The 18,491-nt window shown below is 36.0% G+C and overlaps 1 protein-coding gene across 1 annotated transcript in view; it reads left to right on the forward strand.

Moving 5' to 3' along the window:
- Positions 1–18,491, forward strand: part of STK10 (serine/threonine kinase 10) — a 2,623,461-nt gene that overhangs the window by 2,542,074 nt on the left and 62,896 nt on the right. The window contains exon 18 of the mRNA XM_044069104.1: positions 9,141–9,254. Coding sequence (XP_043925039.1) covers positions 9,141–9,254 — 114 coding nt within the window. The remainder of the gene's footprint in view (positions 1–9,140; positions 9,255–18,491) is intronic.

Consider the following 18,491-nt stretch of genomic DNA (forward strand, 5'->3'; position numbering starts at 1 on the left):
AGAACAGTTTGGAGGGATGGGTATATTTTGCACATGATACTGCTGCTATGGAATAGACTGCCTGCCCACATAAACCATTATCATCTCTTTCCATTTTCAAGCACACTTTAGCTCCACAGATGGGAAACAGAAAATTTACCCCATACTACTAATGGACAGGTGCAGCTCATAAATGTGTTCTCCCATGCATGGGTTCCCTCAAATTATCTATGGTATGATCCCAGTTTTTCTCATTAGTGACAATATATTATTACTGACCATGGGATGGGTAAGGCCAATCTATAATCAAATGGGTTAGGTTATTTTGAGCACAAAAAGGGAAATTGGCTAGGCTTAAAGTTGGCTGCAAAGGCAGCTAGCGTAGTACTTACCTATGACTCTGTTATCCAGTGTTTGCTTATTTAATATAAAGTCAGTTTGGTCTTTCTCTATTAACTTAGCAGCATATTTTTAATCTCTTGGTGTGAATTAGCATAACGTGTTGGTAATCAACATTAATTAATGAAATGGATCTATAAAAAGAGTATAGAGATAGGCCTTTATCCTATTTTATAAAGGAGAAGTAATTCTATATTTCCACAATGGAGGCATGTTGTGTAGTTTTAATTTCTGTGTAGTTTTAAGTACAGAGTCATTAGTATGACTCTGTCAGAGAAGGATTATTTTTATCCTCCACTGACAGTAGACATTTAGTTTATTCTCCCAACAAAAACTGTTATTGTTGATTTAGTCTTTATTTAAGAGGTTATAAACTTGTACAGCAGATAAACTATGTTGTAAGGAAAGGAATTCCTTCTCAGCAGTTTTGTAATAAAATGAAATAATAAAGAAAGCAAATAAATTGCAATTCAGATAAAAGGCAAAAGGAAGATGCAGGCAAAGCTATCTCATAAGACTATGCTCTTTTTCCTAATACCGCTAGCAGACAAGTTTCAATCTCCTTTCTGCATTGCTGGAGATAAGCCCATGTGACTGGGTTTCAGAAACAATACGGTTATGCAGTAGAATATGCTCAGAAACATGGACACCCCATCATCACAGTTACTGCAAGACTTACAGCTGATTCATCATTTTTTGCAGTGTTGTGGTAGTTTCTTTGCTACCCATTATTCTCACTGTCAACCTTCTAAATTCAGACTCCTTATTTACCTCATTACCTTGACCTCCTCAGGATCACTGCGAATTAAAGTATACCTTAAGTTGTGTATTTTCACTAGCCAGTCTTTATTTTTATGTGGCGACATTATTACAGCCATGTAGGCTCTCAGTACCCCATAGCCTAGGATGGTGAATGGATGTATAGGGTTGTCATATTTTGGACAGTTGTTTTCTTCATGAGCCTGGGAGTTGTGCAATCCCCTAGCTTTCCTGTGTACCAGCTTATAGGTTTATACTCTCCTAATAACCACTAGGGCCCTTTTATGCCTAGCTGTACAAGCCAAACTTGACCCACAACTTTGGTTTATATAAGGGTGATTTACTGACTGCTTCTGTCCATCAAAGACATGAGTGCCAGTCAACAGGTGAATTTCCGATTACCCATCTATTGTCCAAGTTACACTTAAATAGGGATGTTCTTCATATTGATTAGTGCTGCAGTAGCCTTAGCTATATGGGTTACATCCTAACAAGGAAATAACAGCCGGTCAGTTTCCAAAGCTTCAGAGCACATTCCAAATGCCCAAGCTGTCACAGCAGCTCATGTTGAGCTGACTAAAAGACAAGTTTGGGCACAAAGCCCTTCAGACCGTTAATGTTGCTGAAGAGTACTCTGCTCTGAGGCTTTTGAGGATTGACTGCCAGCTTGTGCTTTCCTTTGCTGAGCAGAAATGTTTCCTTTGGGAGGAAGTTTTCATTTTCTTAAATTTTGTAGATTTATTACTTTCGTCTTCAGGAAAGTTATTTTATACCTAGGAGTAAAGATTCAGAAGGAATCCCCCAAGATCATTGTGTTGACTCCCTTCTAGCCCATGCAACCATAGTTCTCCCTTCTTTTGGAAGTGGCTAGGGGGCAATTACCACAAGCTTCCCCACAAACTGGATCTACTCACACAAGACCAGGGGTGTTTGATACACTCCTGACATTCATCAACTTCAAATGACTACCTGGATGACAGGATTTTAATTAATTCAAGGTACCTGTTTACTGAGGATGTGCAGCAGGTACTAAGGGAGATAAGAAAGTCTGTTACTAGAAAATCATATATTAGCAAATGGAAAAAGTTTTTTAGTTGATGCCAGCAACATAACCAGCACTCATTCAGGGCTAGTTGTTGTTTGGTTCTGCAATATTTGTGGGCATTACTATCCTACAGCCTTTCTTATTTCTCTAGCAAAGTTCATTTATTGGCCATTTCAGCATGTCTGCCCATAGAGTCTCCTCTTTCAGTGCAGTCTCATATCAAAAGGTTCTTAAAAGGGGTTTTGCATAAGAGGCCTCCAAGAAAATTGGTGGTCCCTCTTTGTGGTCTTAATTTTGTGTTAGAGAAGCCAACACTTACTCCATTTGAACCAGCTAACCTGGCTGGCTTGAAGTTCTTAACATGGAAAGCAAAACTATTCCAGGCAAGGCTCACTCTGCCAGGGCCTTGGCTTCATCTATGTCTTTTTGGAAAGGATTAGATTGTAGAAGTATTCTAGAAGGTGCTAATTGGTCGTCTGAACATACTTTTACAAAACACTATAAGCCTGATTCCTTCTCTAAGTCCAGATCAAGTGTCTGCTGGGACAGTTCTCCAGGGGATGCTTGACTATTCTCCTTCCAAGTGTAGTTAGATAAGGTAATCTACTGTAAAGGTATCTACAAGCACTGCACCTATGAGGAAAATATACAGGCAGTTAGAACAACAAGAAAAATAAATGATCAGCAAAGCAAGGCATTTCAGGGTCAGTTTCATGTATCTGACTTGGTTTACTGACAAAATACACCAGTGAGTACAGGACTTGTATACAGTTCTTGACAAATGCAGTCCTGCCTCTTTAGATATACATTGTGTCCTAAGTTGGTCATGTAATGTGTCATAAGTTAGTCATGCAGCAATTTTAAAAGTTGTTTTACAAGTTATTTTAAGAGTGTTGTTACAGCAGACTATTTTTGTAGAATTGCTGTACAACAGGTTTTCCTTTTAAATTGTAACAAGTACAAAGTAATAATTTCTTGCTTCAGCTTGCTTTGTCATCATATGTTCTTACTGCTTAATTGTCTTATTATAACATTTCTAATGAGAAAGACTATTTATTATTGTTACAGCTGCAGTTTACATTATTGCTACTGTTGAATAATTCAAAATTCATGAAAATTTGCAACTTACAAAGTAATACAAAACCTTAATACAAAACCTTAATAAAAACTTCATATAAAGTCTGCTGCTTGTATATGCAAGACACAACTGCTCCTGTCATTCATTCTATAGATAATGTATGAAATAGAATAATATACATTTCCTGATTCTTTGTTTATGGCATATATGTATGTTTTACAAATCTGTATTTTACATTATTTGCATTCTTTACACATATAGTTTAGGAATGTTTTGATAGAAATAGAAAAGTACTGATTAATACATGTTTTTTATAACTTCTAATAGAAGAGCCATTCCCTGCTGTTCAATGCATCAGTGTCTGTCAGTGTGTGACCCTTGTTTCAGGCTGCTGTGACATTTCCATTCTATTTTTTTCCTAAAAAGTAGTTGAGCTAACAGTTCTAAAAAAAAAACACTGCAAAGTCGTATAGCTAACTTGCATCTGTTGTTTGACATTTGATTATTAGAGGAATTATTTTCAACATAAATATTTGCTTATATTAATAATTATGCCTTGATAAAGAGAAAAATTATTCATAAGCACTATATTATCGTGGCTGCTGTTCTTTTAGCCAGGCATTGTATTTCCATGCAGCTTTGCATTATTTTATGTCACTGGCATTCACATAAAAGACTGTTCACACATGCTGCTCAGGGAAGATTTCTGTAAGCTGGTATCCCAACATTGTTTGAGATCCCAGTGCTATAACATCTACCCATATTGCTAAGGTCCTCCCTCTCCCCTTGTTTTTTGGTGTGTTTTTTATGCCAGGGTGTGGACATTTTTGTTCCTAGCCTTGTCCTTTCAGGCCTCAGCCTACGTCTCACTGTTTGCTGGAAACCTCTGAAGGGCTTCATGCCCAAACTTGTGTTTTACTCAGCTCCACTCGAGCTGCCAGAACATTTAGATGTGTGGAAGGTGCCCTAAAGCTTTGGAAGCTGATCAGCTGTTATATCCTTGGCAGTATGTACCCCATATAGCTAAGGCTACTACATCAGTGATCATTTGAACATCTACTGTTATGTTAAGTTTATTTTACACAACTGCACTTTCCCTGATTCCTGACTAGTGAATTAACTTTTAGGGATGCTTTATTGATGGCCAAGTTATCTGGTGTGACTGACTTCCCAAAAGGTGCTATATTGCATTTCTTGGCATTGAACGAAAATGTACAGGAGACCGGTCTGGCAGTGCAATATGCTCAATATCAGTTAAATTCAGGCTTATCTTCCTCAGTGGTAATAGAACAAATCACCAACGTGGAAATATAAAAACACAGTCCGTGGTATAGGTCAGTATTCACTTCACCAAAAGATAATCCAAACGGAGAAGGATATATAAAATTGTTTAATAATATAAGAACGGCAAGCGCTTTCACCTCATAGGCTTCCTCAGGCCAAACACAATCAAATCTCAATTAAATACTTATATACTCTATAGTTTAATGACATCACATCCTTATTAAAGCACTGGGATATACTAAAAGTGGATCCAAATATTTGTGAGGTTGTAGGTGGTTCTCCAAAATTCATATATAAAAACAGGCTTCATTTACACAGGATGTTATGTAGCTCTAATAGGTTGGAGCACAGACCTCAGCTTAAGACTTCAGGCAATATAACGAGACCATGTCAAAGATGTAGTTATTGTGAATTTATAGATAGTTCAGCTAGGTTTGTACATCCTATTACGTTACGATGTTTTTATTTTTATCCTCAGGCTAATTGTGATTCCCAGCATGTTGTCTATTTGGCCACCTGTGGGGCCTGCCCAGCCTTTTATGTGGGCAAGACCGGCAGAAGACTAAAAAACAGAATTAGGGAACATTTATATAACATTAGGATAAAGTCTGACAAAAATGCACTTTCCAAACATGTCCTTGAACCATATTCAGACCATAAATTTAAATTTTTAGTTGTCCAAATTAATTATACCACCATTAGGAGGGGGGGATATTAGGAATAAGACCGAACAAAATGAAGCAAAATGGATTATCAGACTAAGAGCCGATTGAGAGCCTGGGTTGAATGATAGAGTTCCTATTAGACGTATTTTGAAAGGAAAACAACTTAGGAAGTAGGCTCTGTCATGTACTGTTTTTACATATTATTAACAGCTAGTACCTGTTATGGATTAGTGCAGAAAGGTTAAAATTTATTATGTTATATTATGTGTTGTACCCATTATTATTTGAGTGGTTAATTTTGATGTATAAGTTACCATCATCACTCAGGCCATCTAGGTTATTAGTGATTTGTTTAAAAGATATATACAAAAATATATAAAAATATATACAAATTATTAGTGGCATTGAAGTTCACTTTATTAGATTATTGTATATTAGTTGATTTTATTTGTGAGTCGTTATAATTGTTGCTACACTATGTTTATAAATATATTTCTTAATAGTTTTTATTGTGTATAGTTCATACAATTGTGAGTCAACTAATAGCTTTTAACTTATGATCCATTATTGTTTGAATTTTTTACCTATAAAGTATTTGCCAGCAGTTTACCTCAAGTATTTGTGCAATTCAGAAAGTAAAACATTAATGTCCTCGTCCCATCAGAATGGAACAAGGGAATTGTTGCCAAAGCAGGTAGAATAGTTGTGCTCCTTGGTATATGGGAATAAAAATAAAAAAAAATGTTGTGTAACCAACTTTTCTGGACCCAGTCGTAACGTCAGGTGTTTACAGACATGTTATCTTTGCAGGGCAAACAAGTAGAGATGCAAACTATCCTAAGAGAATTCTTGTTGGCAACAAGCCATCAAAGGAAGATGGTTTATGAGAGCTTTACGGTACTTGTATTCTGGTATGCCCATAGTGTCTTACACAATAATTCGTATGAGAAAGACCTTGTGACTTCTCATTCTGCAGCTCCACTGAAAGTAATAGGTTCATAGGATGATACTAGGCTATTGGCCCGGAGGCCCTTATAAGCCTAACCAAGAATTTCGCCCATGTTCCTTCAAAGTCATATTCCTGTAGTTCATAATCATTTGGTTCATATGCCTCAATACACTAAGAATTAATTTATGTGGTTGACAAATGTGGCAGACTCATCAATTGGAATGACATTACTTTCTCCATCCAGAAGTCAGTATTTAATAACAGACTCCTCATTTTTTGGTTGGCGAGCACATTTCAGTGAACTGTCAGTGTAGATTAGCTGGGCTCAACAGGGAAAGTCACTTCATATCAGCCTAGAGAGGAATGCAGTCTGCAGGACCTCATCAGCCTTTTTTGAAACTTTGCAGCCAGGATGTCTTCAAATGATGATTATCAGCACCATGACAATATGATTCATAAATAGACAAGTCAGAACCAGATCCTCTCAACTGTGCAAACCATCATTTCAAATCTTGGAGGGGGAATTATAATTCAACCTACTTTTTCAGCAGCTGTATTCCAGGTTTACAGCATTACTTACAGATGTAAAATAACTTTGGCACTTGAATGCATCCACTTATTTCAGGACATTGCACAAATGTGGGGTTGTGACCAAGATGACCTGTTTGCAACACATCACAGAAATCTGATCAAAATCTCTTCTTTCCTTATTTTTCTTGAGACACCTAGGAAGACAGATTCCTTTTCTTTTGTATGGATTCAAACCTTCATGTATGCCTTCCCTGTTTTTCCTCTGAGTCAGGAAATATTGCTCAAAGGAAAATGAGATAAGGCAGATTTAATTTTAATAGCTCCTTGACCAAGGTAACCATGAATTTCTCTGATGTTGAGTTTTTGATCACACTTTCACCATGACCATTACTGCTATAATATAATAGTCTTTACTAACCCGATAACATGGCAAGATACCACTTTCCTAGTCTTAAAACATTGAAATCAGTCATCCTAGAGGATATAAATTTTGTTGCTTAACAGTTATTCCTTTCCTGCTCATATTTGTAATATTTTAATAGAGGCTAAGAGACCTAATAAAACCATACATTCAAAAGAAGAGATTTGTTTCCTGAACTATGCCACAAAATTTGTGTCCAGTGACCATTTCATTAAAGTTTGCAAACATTGCTGATGTTCTTATTATCTGAAAGATTTATTTGTAACGTTCTTTCGAGGAGGGGTTCAGGTTTCAAAAAAACTGGTCCTTTTGTGTATATGGACTTGATTAATTGTACTGTTTGAATAATTTATCAATAAAAATTCATGTCTCAGCTTTATCTGCTTGTCTATTAACTTTTCCACAGACTTGACACTTCCTAAAGCCTCCCTTACAGTTCTTCAATTAAAGCCACGAAAGAGACCTGTCTTTCATATATGGAATTTAAATTTTGTTGGATAAGCTGACTTTTTTGCACAATGAACTAGCAGATAGTAGAGTTAAAACACCTAGCATTCCTTTTTCTACTTGCTGTTACATCTGTTAGAAGGACTTCAGTCTTATTTGCTATCAAGTGCAAACCACACCTTTCTTGGTATTCTATAAAGAAAAAAATATTACTGAAGAGAATTCACCTTTCATGGTGAAAGTTGCATTAACAGCAAATGTTGATCCATACAGTTGTTAGTTTTTTTACCCAAACTACCAACAGAGAAAAAAATCTACATTCATTGGATGTGCAGAGACAACTTCAGTATTGTACTTGAGGCACTGTTGAGTTCAGAAAAATGATCAGCTTTTTATTTCATTCAAGATGGAGAAGAAAGACCTTCCATTCATTTAGCGACTGTCTCAATGGTTGGCAGGCAGTATTGCCTTTTGCTAGAGCAAGTACAATGAGCCTTTGCAAGGCACAATAAGTGCCCTTTCCAGCATGTCAGCTACATCAGCATCATATTATAGAAATATTTGTACACAAGTTATTTTAGAAGCTGTAATATAGACTGCTCTCCTTACAGTCAGAAGACATTATGAAATGGAAGCACAGTCCAGTGGTAGGGCAAGTTTTTGCATATCTGTACCACAGGCATTTCTGTAGTTGGCTACCTCCCATAAATTACATAATTACCAAATACTTTTTACAAGTCTACCTAGATGACATCATTTATTATTCTACTTACTCTCACAGAAGAAGATTGTAAAGTTTTGTACAAGCTACTTCATAACAATATATTTTACGGAGGATCATTGAACACTGCGTCTTCCATCTGTCCATTTCCATGATGAAGTTGTACATGGTTGTTTCTTTTAAGTTATTGCATAGTTACTTTTTTATTATAGTAATAATTTTTATGTGAAAGACAGTGGATTATTGCAGCGATACCTGCACTGAGTGCCAGAAAGGGCTTGAAGAACAGAAGATGGTTAAGAACAATGCTGGTTGTGTATACATGTACCTCAGCACTGGTCAGTTTCCATCGAATGCTGGCAGAGAGAAGCATAGGCATTCATAAGTATATGAGCACTACTGGGTAAATGCAAATATAATTATTTACTGTAACAGCAACCTCTCCACAAAGATCTACTGTTACACATGGCAATCACTTTAAACACACTTGTCCTCAGTAGGTGTGATGTCCAGGCTCAGCTTCTTGGTCCAGCCTTGCCCTGTCTTCAACCAGTGAATGTTGCCTGTCTCTCTCCTCTGAGAAAACAACTGCCATCAAATGTTCCTTGTTTATAAATAAAGTTGGGTTTGTTTATTTATTCATTTACTTAATATCTTAACAGGCTCAAGAGTCATTTCAGCCACAACCTAAGAATCCGTAGTAGCAGCACATTCAAGAACAGTTCATAGAGAGTTCACATTTGTTACACAGCTGTCATACATTGAAGACTAAATAGGATACAGTAGTTATAATCAGAAGTTCTGCATTATAATCAGAGTGTCAGTTAGCCATGCCACAGTAATCTCGTTTTTATCTTTGCAGAATGAGAAGTGCCATCTTTTGATAGAACATGAGACCCAAAAACTCAAGATGCTGGATGATGAACACAACCATAAACTGAAGGAATGGCGGGAGAACCTGAGGCCAAGGAAACAGGTACCACTTGCACAGTACTTTTGCATATCTAAGTCATGCTGACAGCAGCTTCTAGGTCCCAGTAGTTTGTTACACCAGAAGATACAGGGAGATGCTCTGTTTGACAGTGTTGCTGGTATGCTGTCCTGAATGACACAAAGGAAACGATTAAGTATTTTAGACCCCTAGACAAAAATGTTCCTGTTAAGTTTGCCTCCTGGATTTCTGTGTTTGCTTAGCTAGTGGGATAGACTAGCACACTGAATATTTCTGTAATAACTAATTCAATCAGCATTTCTTATCAGTTCAGCTTTCAGATTCATGTATGTACTGATATCCACTGTTTGTGTTGAAACTGCTTAGCTGGTATATAGTTTGTGAAGCCCATCACACTTCGTATCACTAGAAGCTGCTAACATTGCTGTAGTCAAAAAGAATTCTGACTTGTATAGCAGTTTCCAGTATTTCTACTTCCCTTGCAGTATAACTTGCCTCTTGTGTAGCATGTATAAAGTAATTAATTAAATGAAACTTTATATGTCTACTTTAATGGGAATTTTATGTCCTTGTATATTATACAACTTCTTTTGAACTGTTTTAATTGTGTTTCTTGGATCTTTTCTCCACAGGCAACCACTAAAAATGAGTTTTGGCTTAGTCTAAATAAATAAGTAAAATGCAGAGTATGTACTAAAATTGCAGTACATGAACTCTTTAATTAAACTGCCATAATTAGCTAACATAATGTTGCTTTGGAGACCCACATCTATTTGCTGATCCTCTTGTACCCTTTGTGTTTCATTTTTGAGTATGGTTGGCATGTAGTGTCTTTTAATTGGTCAGAATGTTACCCTTTAAGAAATGTAATTTGTACACTGTGATTTACTTGTATGGCTACACCTCTTTGACTTGTAAACGGGAAAACAACTCTGCAAGGAGGCTGTCTAACAAAAGTGTGGATTTACTACTTTCTAGTGGTCAGTAAAAGCATTACACTTTAAAGATGTAGTTTATTATTTTTCGTTTGCTATTCAATAACTGGGCTAGTCTTTTGACCCTTTTTAACCACGACCTGGGCTATTAGCAAAAGTTCATTATATACAACATAAAGTAAAATTTGTGCAAAATTAAGTAAATGAAAGTGGATTATACATGATATACTTTTCCGTAATAAATTACAATAAATGTGAAAAGACCAATGAAATCTGTTTATAAATATATAAGAAATGCATAGAAATAAATAAAAGAATGCTTTGGCCATACTCAGAAAGAATATTACAAATCAATTCTTTTTGATTTTCAGCATAAAATATGGTGACAAATCATGTTTTCCTGGCGCATGCAGGATTTCTAGCTCCCAACTGTTATCCCATTTTTGTAGTTTCTATAACTCAAGTATTCATAATCATTTTTCCTTACTCATTTGTTACAGAACTGATTTTTATAATAACATCACTTCTGGTCAGTGTCTAGAGTAGCCAAAAGTATTTGGTGGAAACTTAGGAAAACTGTAACTCATCTTGGCACAGCCGGAACATGACAGTCAAGGAAATAGTGAAATTTACCATGAGTAACTTTGATAACTGTATCTGACAAAGCAGAAAGCAGGAGAAGTGATGCGAGCAGTTGGCAAGCCTTGGAAGAGTTTGCAGGCCCTAGTTAAGGGTGTGAATAAAACGCGTACTGAGGATAGTAAGAAGAAGAAAAAGTATTTGGATGAGAGATAGAGGGATATCAGAAACTTGACAAAGCGGGAATTATGCGGAAGAGGTAGCATTACTGGATAACATTTTTTGTTCACTTTTCTTAAAAGAGGTGAAGAGAAGATAAATTCCAAATATAAGCAATGTTGAGAGAAGAGTTGAGACAATTGAGGGAATGGTTGTGAAAGAAATTTGAACAAGAAGTAGATATGGTAGTTTGTACAAGTTTCTCTCCAGAGTTTAAACAAACCAAGAGTAAAACTGGTGCCAGATTTGTTTAAAAATCATGAGAAGACTATGTAATTCTCCTGGTCTTGGGGGGGGGGTGAGCATATAGTATTGCCGGTTAAGCCCGATCTTCATAGCGGGGATAATGATGGAATCAGTTCTGAAAGAAAAATTTCTTCAGTATCTACAATCTTTCAGATGAGAAAGGTAATGCTGAATAAGTGTGCCAGAGTTCTTTGAGTATTTTAAATTGGCATAACTTGTTTGATGTAGTATTTACACCATATAGTGGTCTTCCTTGAAGTGGTTGTCGAGATGCTTGTGTTAACTGTGGGCTCCATAACAGATGAAAAAGCAATGATAAATGTCTGCTTTGATGAAAGGGAAGTTATTAGTGAGGTCCCATACAGCTCAGTACTTGGATACTGTTCTTTATTATCTTTTAATACGTGTTTGGAGGTACCACTTGAATTGAGTTGGGAAATAATTATAATAATAGGGGTGTCTACAAAATCAAGCATCTCAAGATTCTTTCTCAGACAGACCCTTCCAGTATTCCTGAAAGGTTGCCTGACTGTTCTTCTCTGGATCCAGTCGGGAGACTCTTGTCTTTGCACCCAGAAGCCTGGGCAGCTATCACAAAAGACACATGGGTACAAAGAATCATATCCAAAGGATATTTCATTCCCTTTTTACAAAATCCACCAAGGATAAGAAAAAGTCTCCCTAATGTTCCACCCAATCAATAGGAGGAAGCAGCTTTGGAAATCCAAAAGCTGCTAGACAAAAGAGTCATCCAAGAAGTTCTACCAAACCAGAGAGGATCCAGTTTTTACTCAAGGTTATTTCTAATGCCAAAGAAAACAGAGGACCTAAGACCCATCCTGGATCTCAGTTATCTAAACAAATTCATAAAGAACTCCAAATTCCAGATGGTCACAGGTCAGTTCATTCTACCGTTGCTCCAGAAAGGCAACTGGATGTGCTGTATAGATCTGAAGGATGCATACTATTACATAAAAATGAACAGATGATCCCAAAAATTCCTTCACTTCTGGCTGGGAGACAATCATTATCGGTGCAGAGCCCTGCCTTTTCGTCTCACAACAGCCCTCAGAGTGTTCGGCAAATGTACGGCAGTGGTTGCAGCTCATCAAAGACTGCATGGATTCAGGGATTTCCTTATTTAGACAACTGGCTTCTCACCACATCAACCAAGCATCTCTTGATAACAGCCAGAGACTATCTACCTCACTCTCTAGGTATCACCATAAGTTTTGCAAAATCCAAATTTCAACCAGTACAAGTCTTGGGGTTTATAGGGGTTCTCCTCGATGCAGTGAATCTTCAAGCATTCTTACCACAGAGCAGAATTCTTCATTTAAGGTTCCATGTCAGTCAGGTTCTGTCTCATCATTTCCCTCCAGCCAAACTGATTTTAAGAGCTCTGGGATTGATGGCTGCTGCAATCACATTAATGCCAACAGCTCATTTTCACATGAGAATGCTTCAGTGGACTTTACAAGTGCAATGGTCCATTCTACACCAACCCTTACAATTTCTGATAAAACTGTCCAGGGTATGCAAGGACTTGTTAGTATGGTGGGCACAGTCCAGTGAGATTTAACAAGGTTACCCCTTTATCCTTCCTCCACCCATCACCATGTTGACCACAGACGCCTTCCAGTTTGGGGGGGCATTACATGGGATGGACTGTTCAAGGTACGTTGACCCCAGTAGAGACTGAATTGCATATAGATGTTCTGGAGATGAGAACAGTCCTGTTAGCATTGCAAGCCTTCCAGAACTCTCTCCCTCTGGGAACAATTGCTATTTAAACAGACAGTATGTCTATCAGTAGTTTGGTACATCAACAAACAGGGGGGGGGCATATCTTACCCTCTTTGCCAAGAAGCAGTGAGAGTTTGGTAATGGGTAATCTCATCCAACTGCTTTCTTATAGTGACCTGTATTCAGGGGAAATCAAATATACTAGTTAGACAGGCTCAGCAGAACTATTCTAGTGCCTCATGAGTGGTCTCTGTCAGTCAGTGTCAAACATGATCTTCCACCAGTAGGGTCAACCATGATGCGACCTATTTGCCTCTCCCCAACAACAAATGCAGCAGATTATTTGCCCTAATACCCCTTCAGGGGCAGTCACCAAGAGATGCAATAGTCCACATTTGGCCATCTGGTCTTTCTTATGCTTATCCTCCCCTACCCCTAATTCCCAAGTTTCTTCAGAAAGTTTTCAGGTTAAAGAGCAAAGTAATCATCATTGCCACTTTCTGGCCTCAACAGATTTTGCTTTGCTTACTATGGTCTCGTCTAATATGCCTTCCATCAACACTAGAACCTAGTTGAGATCCCCTGTCACACCCGTCTGGTCTGACTCATCCAGATATACCAGGCCTCAAACTGACCCCGTTGTTTCTGCAGTTCCAATAATGGCTGGGCATTCCGGGCCTTCCTCTCCTGTTCAAAGAATTTTGTTTTCATCTCAGAAACTCTATACAAGAAAGATTTATAAAAGTAAATGGGGTCAGCAAAGAGATTTGATCCTTTCTCTGCTCCAGTCCCTGAAGTTTTACAATTTCTAACATTTCTTTTTCAAAGTGGGGCCAATTTCTCTACTGTTAAAATTCAACTGGCTGCCATTTTGAATTTTCATGTCCAAGATCATGCTTTCCTTTTGGCATCATCTAAGCTGTGTAAGGCATTTTTAAGGGTACCTTTTTACTTAGGCCACCTATTAAGGACCCTATACCTCCTTGGAATCTTACTGAAGTTTTACAGAGTCTGACGCAGTCACCCTTTGAACCCTCTGCAAAAGTGGACCTCAAGTTTCTTCCTTGGAAAACAGTTTTTCTCCTAGCCATAACTTCAACAAGGCGAAACTCTAAGTTCCAAGCACTCTTTTCAAAACCACCTTACTTGACCTTCAATAAGGACAGAGTTGCCTTGCATACAAATCAATATTGCATCAGAAACAAACACCAATCAAATCATCAGTTTGCCAGTTTTCTTCCCTGAATTTGAGAGTAAAGGAGAATGCATGCTCTTTTCTTTAGATGTACATAGACAACTTTGTTTCTATCTTCATAAAATGAAGGTTATTAGGAAGACTGATCAATTATTTATTTCCTTTGCCAAAAACAAGTTGGGTAGGCCTGTCTCAAAAACTACAATAGCTAAATGGATGACTGACTGTATTTGTCATGTGTACTTCTTAAAGGGTTTGACCTTGCCAAGACCACCAAAAGCTCGTTCATCTAAGCCAGTGGTTACATCATCTGCTTTTTGGTCCAGAGCATCCATTGATATTTGTGCAGCAGCCATGTGGCCTAAGTCTCATATCTTTGTGGCTCATTAAAATTAGACATCATGTTCAGTAATAGAGCTGCATTTAGCTCTGTGGTACTCTGGAACATCCTTCCATGAGGGCCACCCAAGGTTACTGTAGCTGGAGACTCTGTTCCATTTATTGAGGAACGAATGAAAATGATATCATCATATGTTCAAGTTATGTACTTACATAACTATGCATGTGAAGTTGTTAAATCTCACCGTTTATTCTCACTGATGGGTTCGGAGCTGATCCTCGGCTCCGACACGGCCGATAGCAAAGTTCAAGGTTTGCCAGTAGCTCGAGACCAAGCCCCTTATCCCAAAATGTACTGCTGGAATTACCTCAGATTTAGTTTGCCGCGGCAAGCAAGATCTCGGTGATCCAGTCACCTCGGACCATATTTTTACAAAATCGCAAGTTTAAAAATTTCTTTTTTCCCTCTTTTTGATATATTATTCTCTATTTAGTGTGTGTGTGTGTTTCTCGTTAAAATTCTATAGTTATAAGCAGGTTAGATTGTAGTAGATAGTGCCCTGTGTTGGCTTAGTTTCTTAGAGTGTTGGGCCTTTTGTTAGCCCTATTTAGATTTAACAAATTTCTTCTTCTTATTAGTATTTTTTAGTGTGGGCCTAGTTAGCCCTGTATTTAACCTATACAGGTTAATTTTGTGGTGTGCCTGTTTCAAACTTTGAACATATCGGATGAGAGGGAAAAGTCTCATCCCAAATCGGTGTTTAAGAAATGTCCAGATTGTGGGCAGAAAATGCCCGTCACTGACGGGCATGTCCAATGTGTTTACTGTCTGGGGGCTAAACACCTCCAAGACTCTTGCAGTATTTGCCACTCTTTTTCCTCTAGGGGTCTCATAGAGAGAAGGAGAAAGCTTATTGATAGGGGGTTGCTGCAACATACTATGTTAAGCTGTCTATCTCACCTTCTTTTCTTGCTGGTTGGGTTCGGAGCCGATCCTCGGCTCCAACTCGGCCATCTTCAAATGCTCGAGAGCTGCTTACTGGCTCAAGGCCCCCGTATATCCCATGATGCCTGTCGCTAGATACCCAGATCTCGTTTGCCGCTTCTGCTGCGAGGTTGTTCTACTGGCTCAGGTCGTATAAGCTTCTTTATTATTACTGTTATTTACTGTATTTTTCCTGTAAAAAGTATTGTATTGTAGTGTAGAATTAAAATGAAAAACAAGCGAAAAGCCACCAGCTGGAAATCCACGAAAAATTTATTGAAATAACAAACAACGCTAAAAAATCACAATATAGAAACTGTAACCGCTTTCGTTTAATTAGCATTAAACTTCATCAGACAACCTCCATATTACATCACTTCCTTTTATAACTTCCTATACATTTGAAAAAGCCCGCCAAATAACCATTCTAAAACTTGCGCATGCCTAGTTAATAGAAATGTGGAAATAGAATGAAAAATATAATGAAAAATATAATGAAAAATATTCAATCAAATTATGTTTGTCATGTGGAATAGATACGTAATTAAATAAATAAATAATTCATATATTATACATCTATATAAAACATGTATAAAATCGGAATAAATTATTAATTTTTAATTTTTAAAAAATCCTAATAAATAATTATTAAACATATATAAATTATAAATAAATGATTATAAATATTTATAAATGCATACCTTACTAATATTATAAATTTCCTAATATTATAAATAATATAAAAATAAAAAAATAATCTTTAATTTTCTTCCTATCTAATGCTTTTAGTTTTAAATCTAATCAAAGACCTTTGATTTTACTATAGTTACGATTGATTTAAAACTATTTTTACGAAAAATCAACTTTTCCTTGCTATATCATGATAAAATTTATAATGAATCTAGTAAATTTAATATTAGTAGCACATTTAATCCACCCTTGCATCCGAAACTTTTATTGTATGAGAAAATGTGTGAATATCAATTGAAATGTTTAGACAACTATAGGAAAGTAGCTACTAGTGAATCTAATTTATCTCTTGAAGAACAAAACATTTTAATGGATCTAAAAAAACAAGAAGTTAGAGTCATGAAGCCAGACAAAGGAGGAGGAGCTGTTATAATGAATAATGATATTTATAAATATAAGTTAAATTCAATCTTGGAAACCGATACATATGAACAGATATCTATTAATGAATTAAATACAGCTTATAGAAAAATAAATTCTCAATTATATGATTTATTTTTAGAGAAACGGATAGATATTAATTTGCTTAACTATCTTAATATTATTTCTCCCAGAATTCCTATATTCTTTGGAAACCCAAAAATTCATAAGAATATGAGCGATCCACCGATGAGACCACTAGTTGATGGTCGGAATTCTATTACATCAGCTTGTGCTAAATATGTTGATTATGAATTAAAAAAGATTATTAAGAATGAAGAACATATATGCAAAGATTCATGGACATTTTTACAGCACATGAATGAGGTTCAATCTGATGAGAAAGATATTTTGGTCACTATAGATGTATGTGATCTTTACACTGTTATTCCCCAATCAGTAGGACTAGAATGGATCAATGAATTGTTATTTCAACGAGGTTTAAACCAAGAATTAATTAATTTGATAATAGAACTTCTTGAAATTGTCTTAAATAATAATTTTTTGACTTTTGATAAAAAATATTATTTGCAGAAAAAAGGTATAGCAATGGGCTCCCCTTGTGGAGGCACATATGCAAATCTTGTAATGGCTTTCTGGGAGAAAAAATATATTTTTAATAGTCAATATTTTAAATATATTAAATCTTATCATCGGTTCCAAGATGATGGTTGTCTTATGTGGAATGGTACTTTGGAATTTTTAGATAAATTTTTAATTTACATAAATCAAACTACAGATTTTTTTTAAATTTACTTGGAAAATTGATGAAAAAAGTATTAATTATTTAGATGTACAGCTTACGAAGGTTTACAAAATGCAACATATATTGCAAATATTCATAGAAAAAAATCATATTCGAACAGTTTTCCTCACTATAATAGTTCTCATCCCGAACATCAGAAAAAATCTGTAGTGAAAGGACAATTGGTTAGAGCTGCTCGTATGATAACTAAGTTTGATGAATTTCTAATAGAATGTGAATTTTTAAAAACTATGTTTATTAATAAATGTTATCCAGAAACAGTTGATTCACTAATATTAGAAGTAACAAATAAGAGAAAATGTGGGCATTTTAAACCTATTTTGAGAAAACAAATTATATTGGAGACGATTGATCGAAATAATATATTGAGTATAAAGGAAGATCATAATATTAACAGCTTAATAAACAATACCAAGAAAGATTTTACTAAAGCTTTAATAATCACTTATTCTCAAGAATATTATTTACTAAGAGAAATATTTTATGATAGTTGGACAGTCCTTATGGATGATCCACAGTGCAAAAAATATTTACCTGATCTACCTAAAATAGTGTATAGAAAAGGAAGATGTTTTAAAGATATATTAAGAAGTGGATTTAACACAACAACTAACAAAAGTTTAAATATACGGATGAATAAATGTGGAGCTTGTAACTGGCGTTATAAAATTAAAGAAGCGAATATTTTTTTTCTAAGAAACAAAAAATATTTTTTAAAAAGTAAATATAATTGTAAATCTAAAGCAATAGTTTATCTAGCCATGTGTAATTCCTGTCCTATATTTTATATAGGAAAAACAGAGAGAATGTTATCGCAAAGAATTTATGAACATGAATATTCTATAAAGAAAAATAAATTAAATAATGCTCTTGAGAAACACATTAATGAGTATATAAATCATCAATTTTATTTTATGGCTATTGATCATGTTGAAATAGATGATAAATGCCCATGGGGACTTTTCCTAGAGAAGAAAGAATTACAATGGCAAATTAAATTGCAGGCTGATTCATGGCCAGGAATAAATGAACGTAGTTCAATAACGCCAATTTTAAAACTAAAAGCATTAGATAGGAAGAA

Source organism: Protopterus annectens, chromosome 4.part0 (assembly GCF_019279795.1).
Source record: "Protopterus annectens isolate FY-2018-M chromosome 4.part0, PAN1.0, whole genome shotgun sequence".
Taxonomy (NCBI): Eukaryota; Metazoa; Chordata; order Ceratodontiformes; family Protopteridae; genus Protopterus; species Protopterus annectens.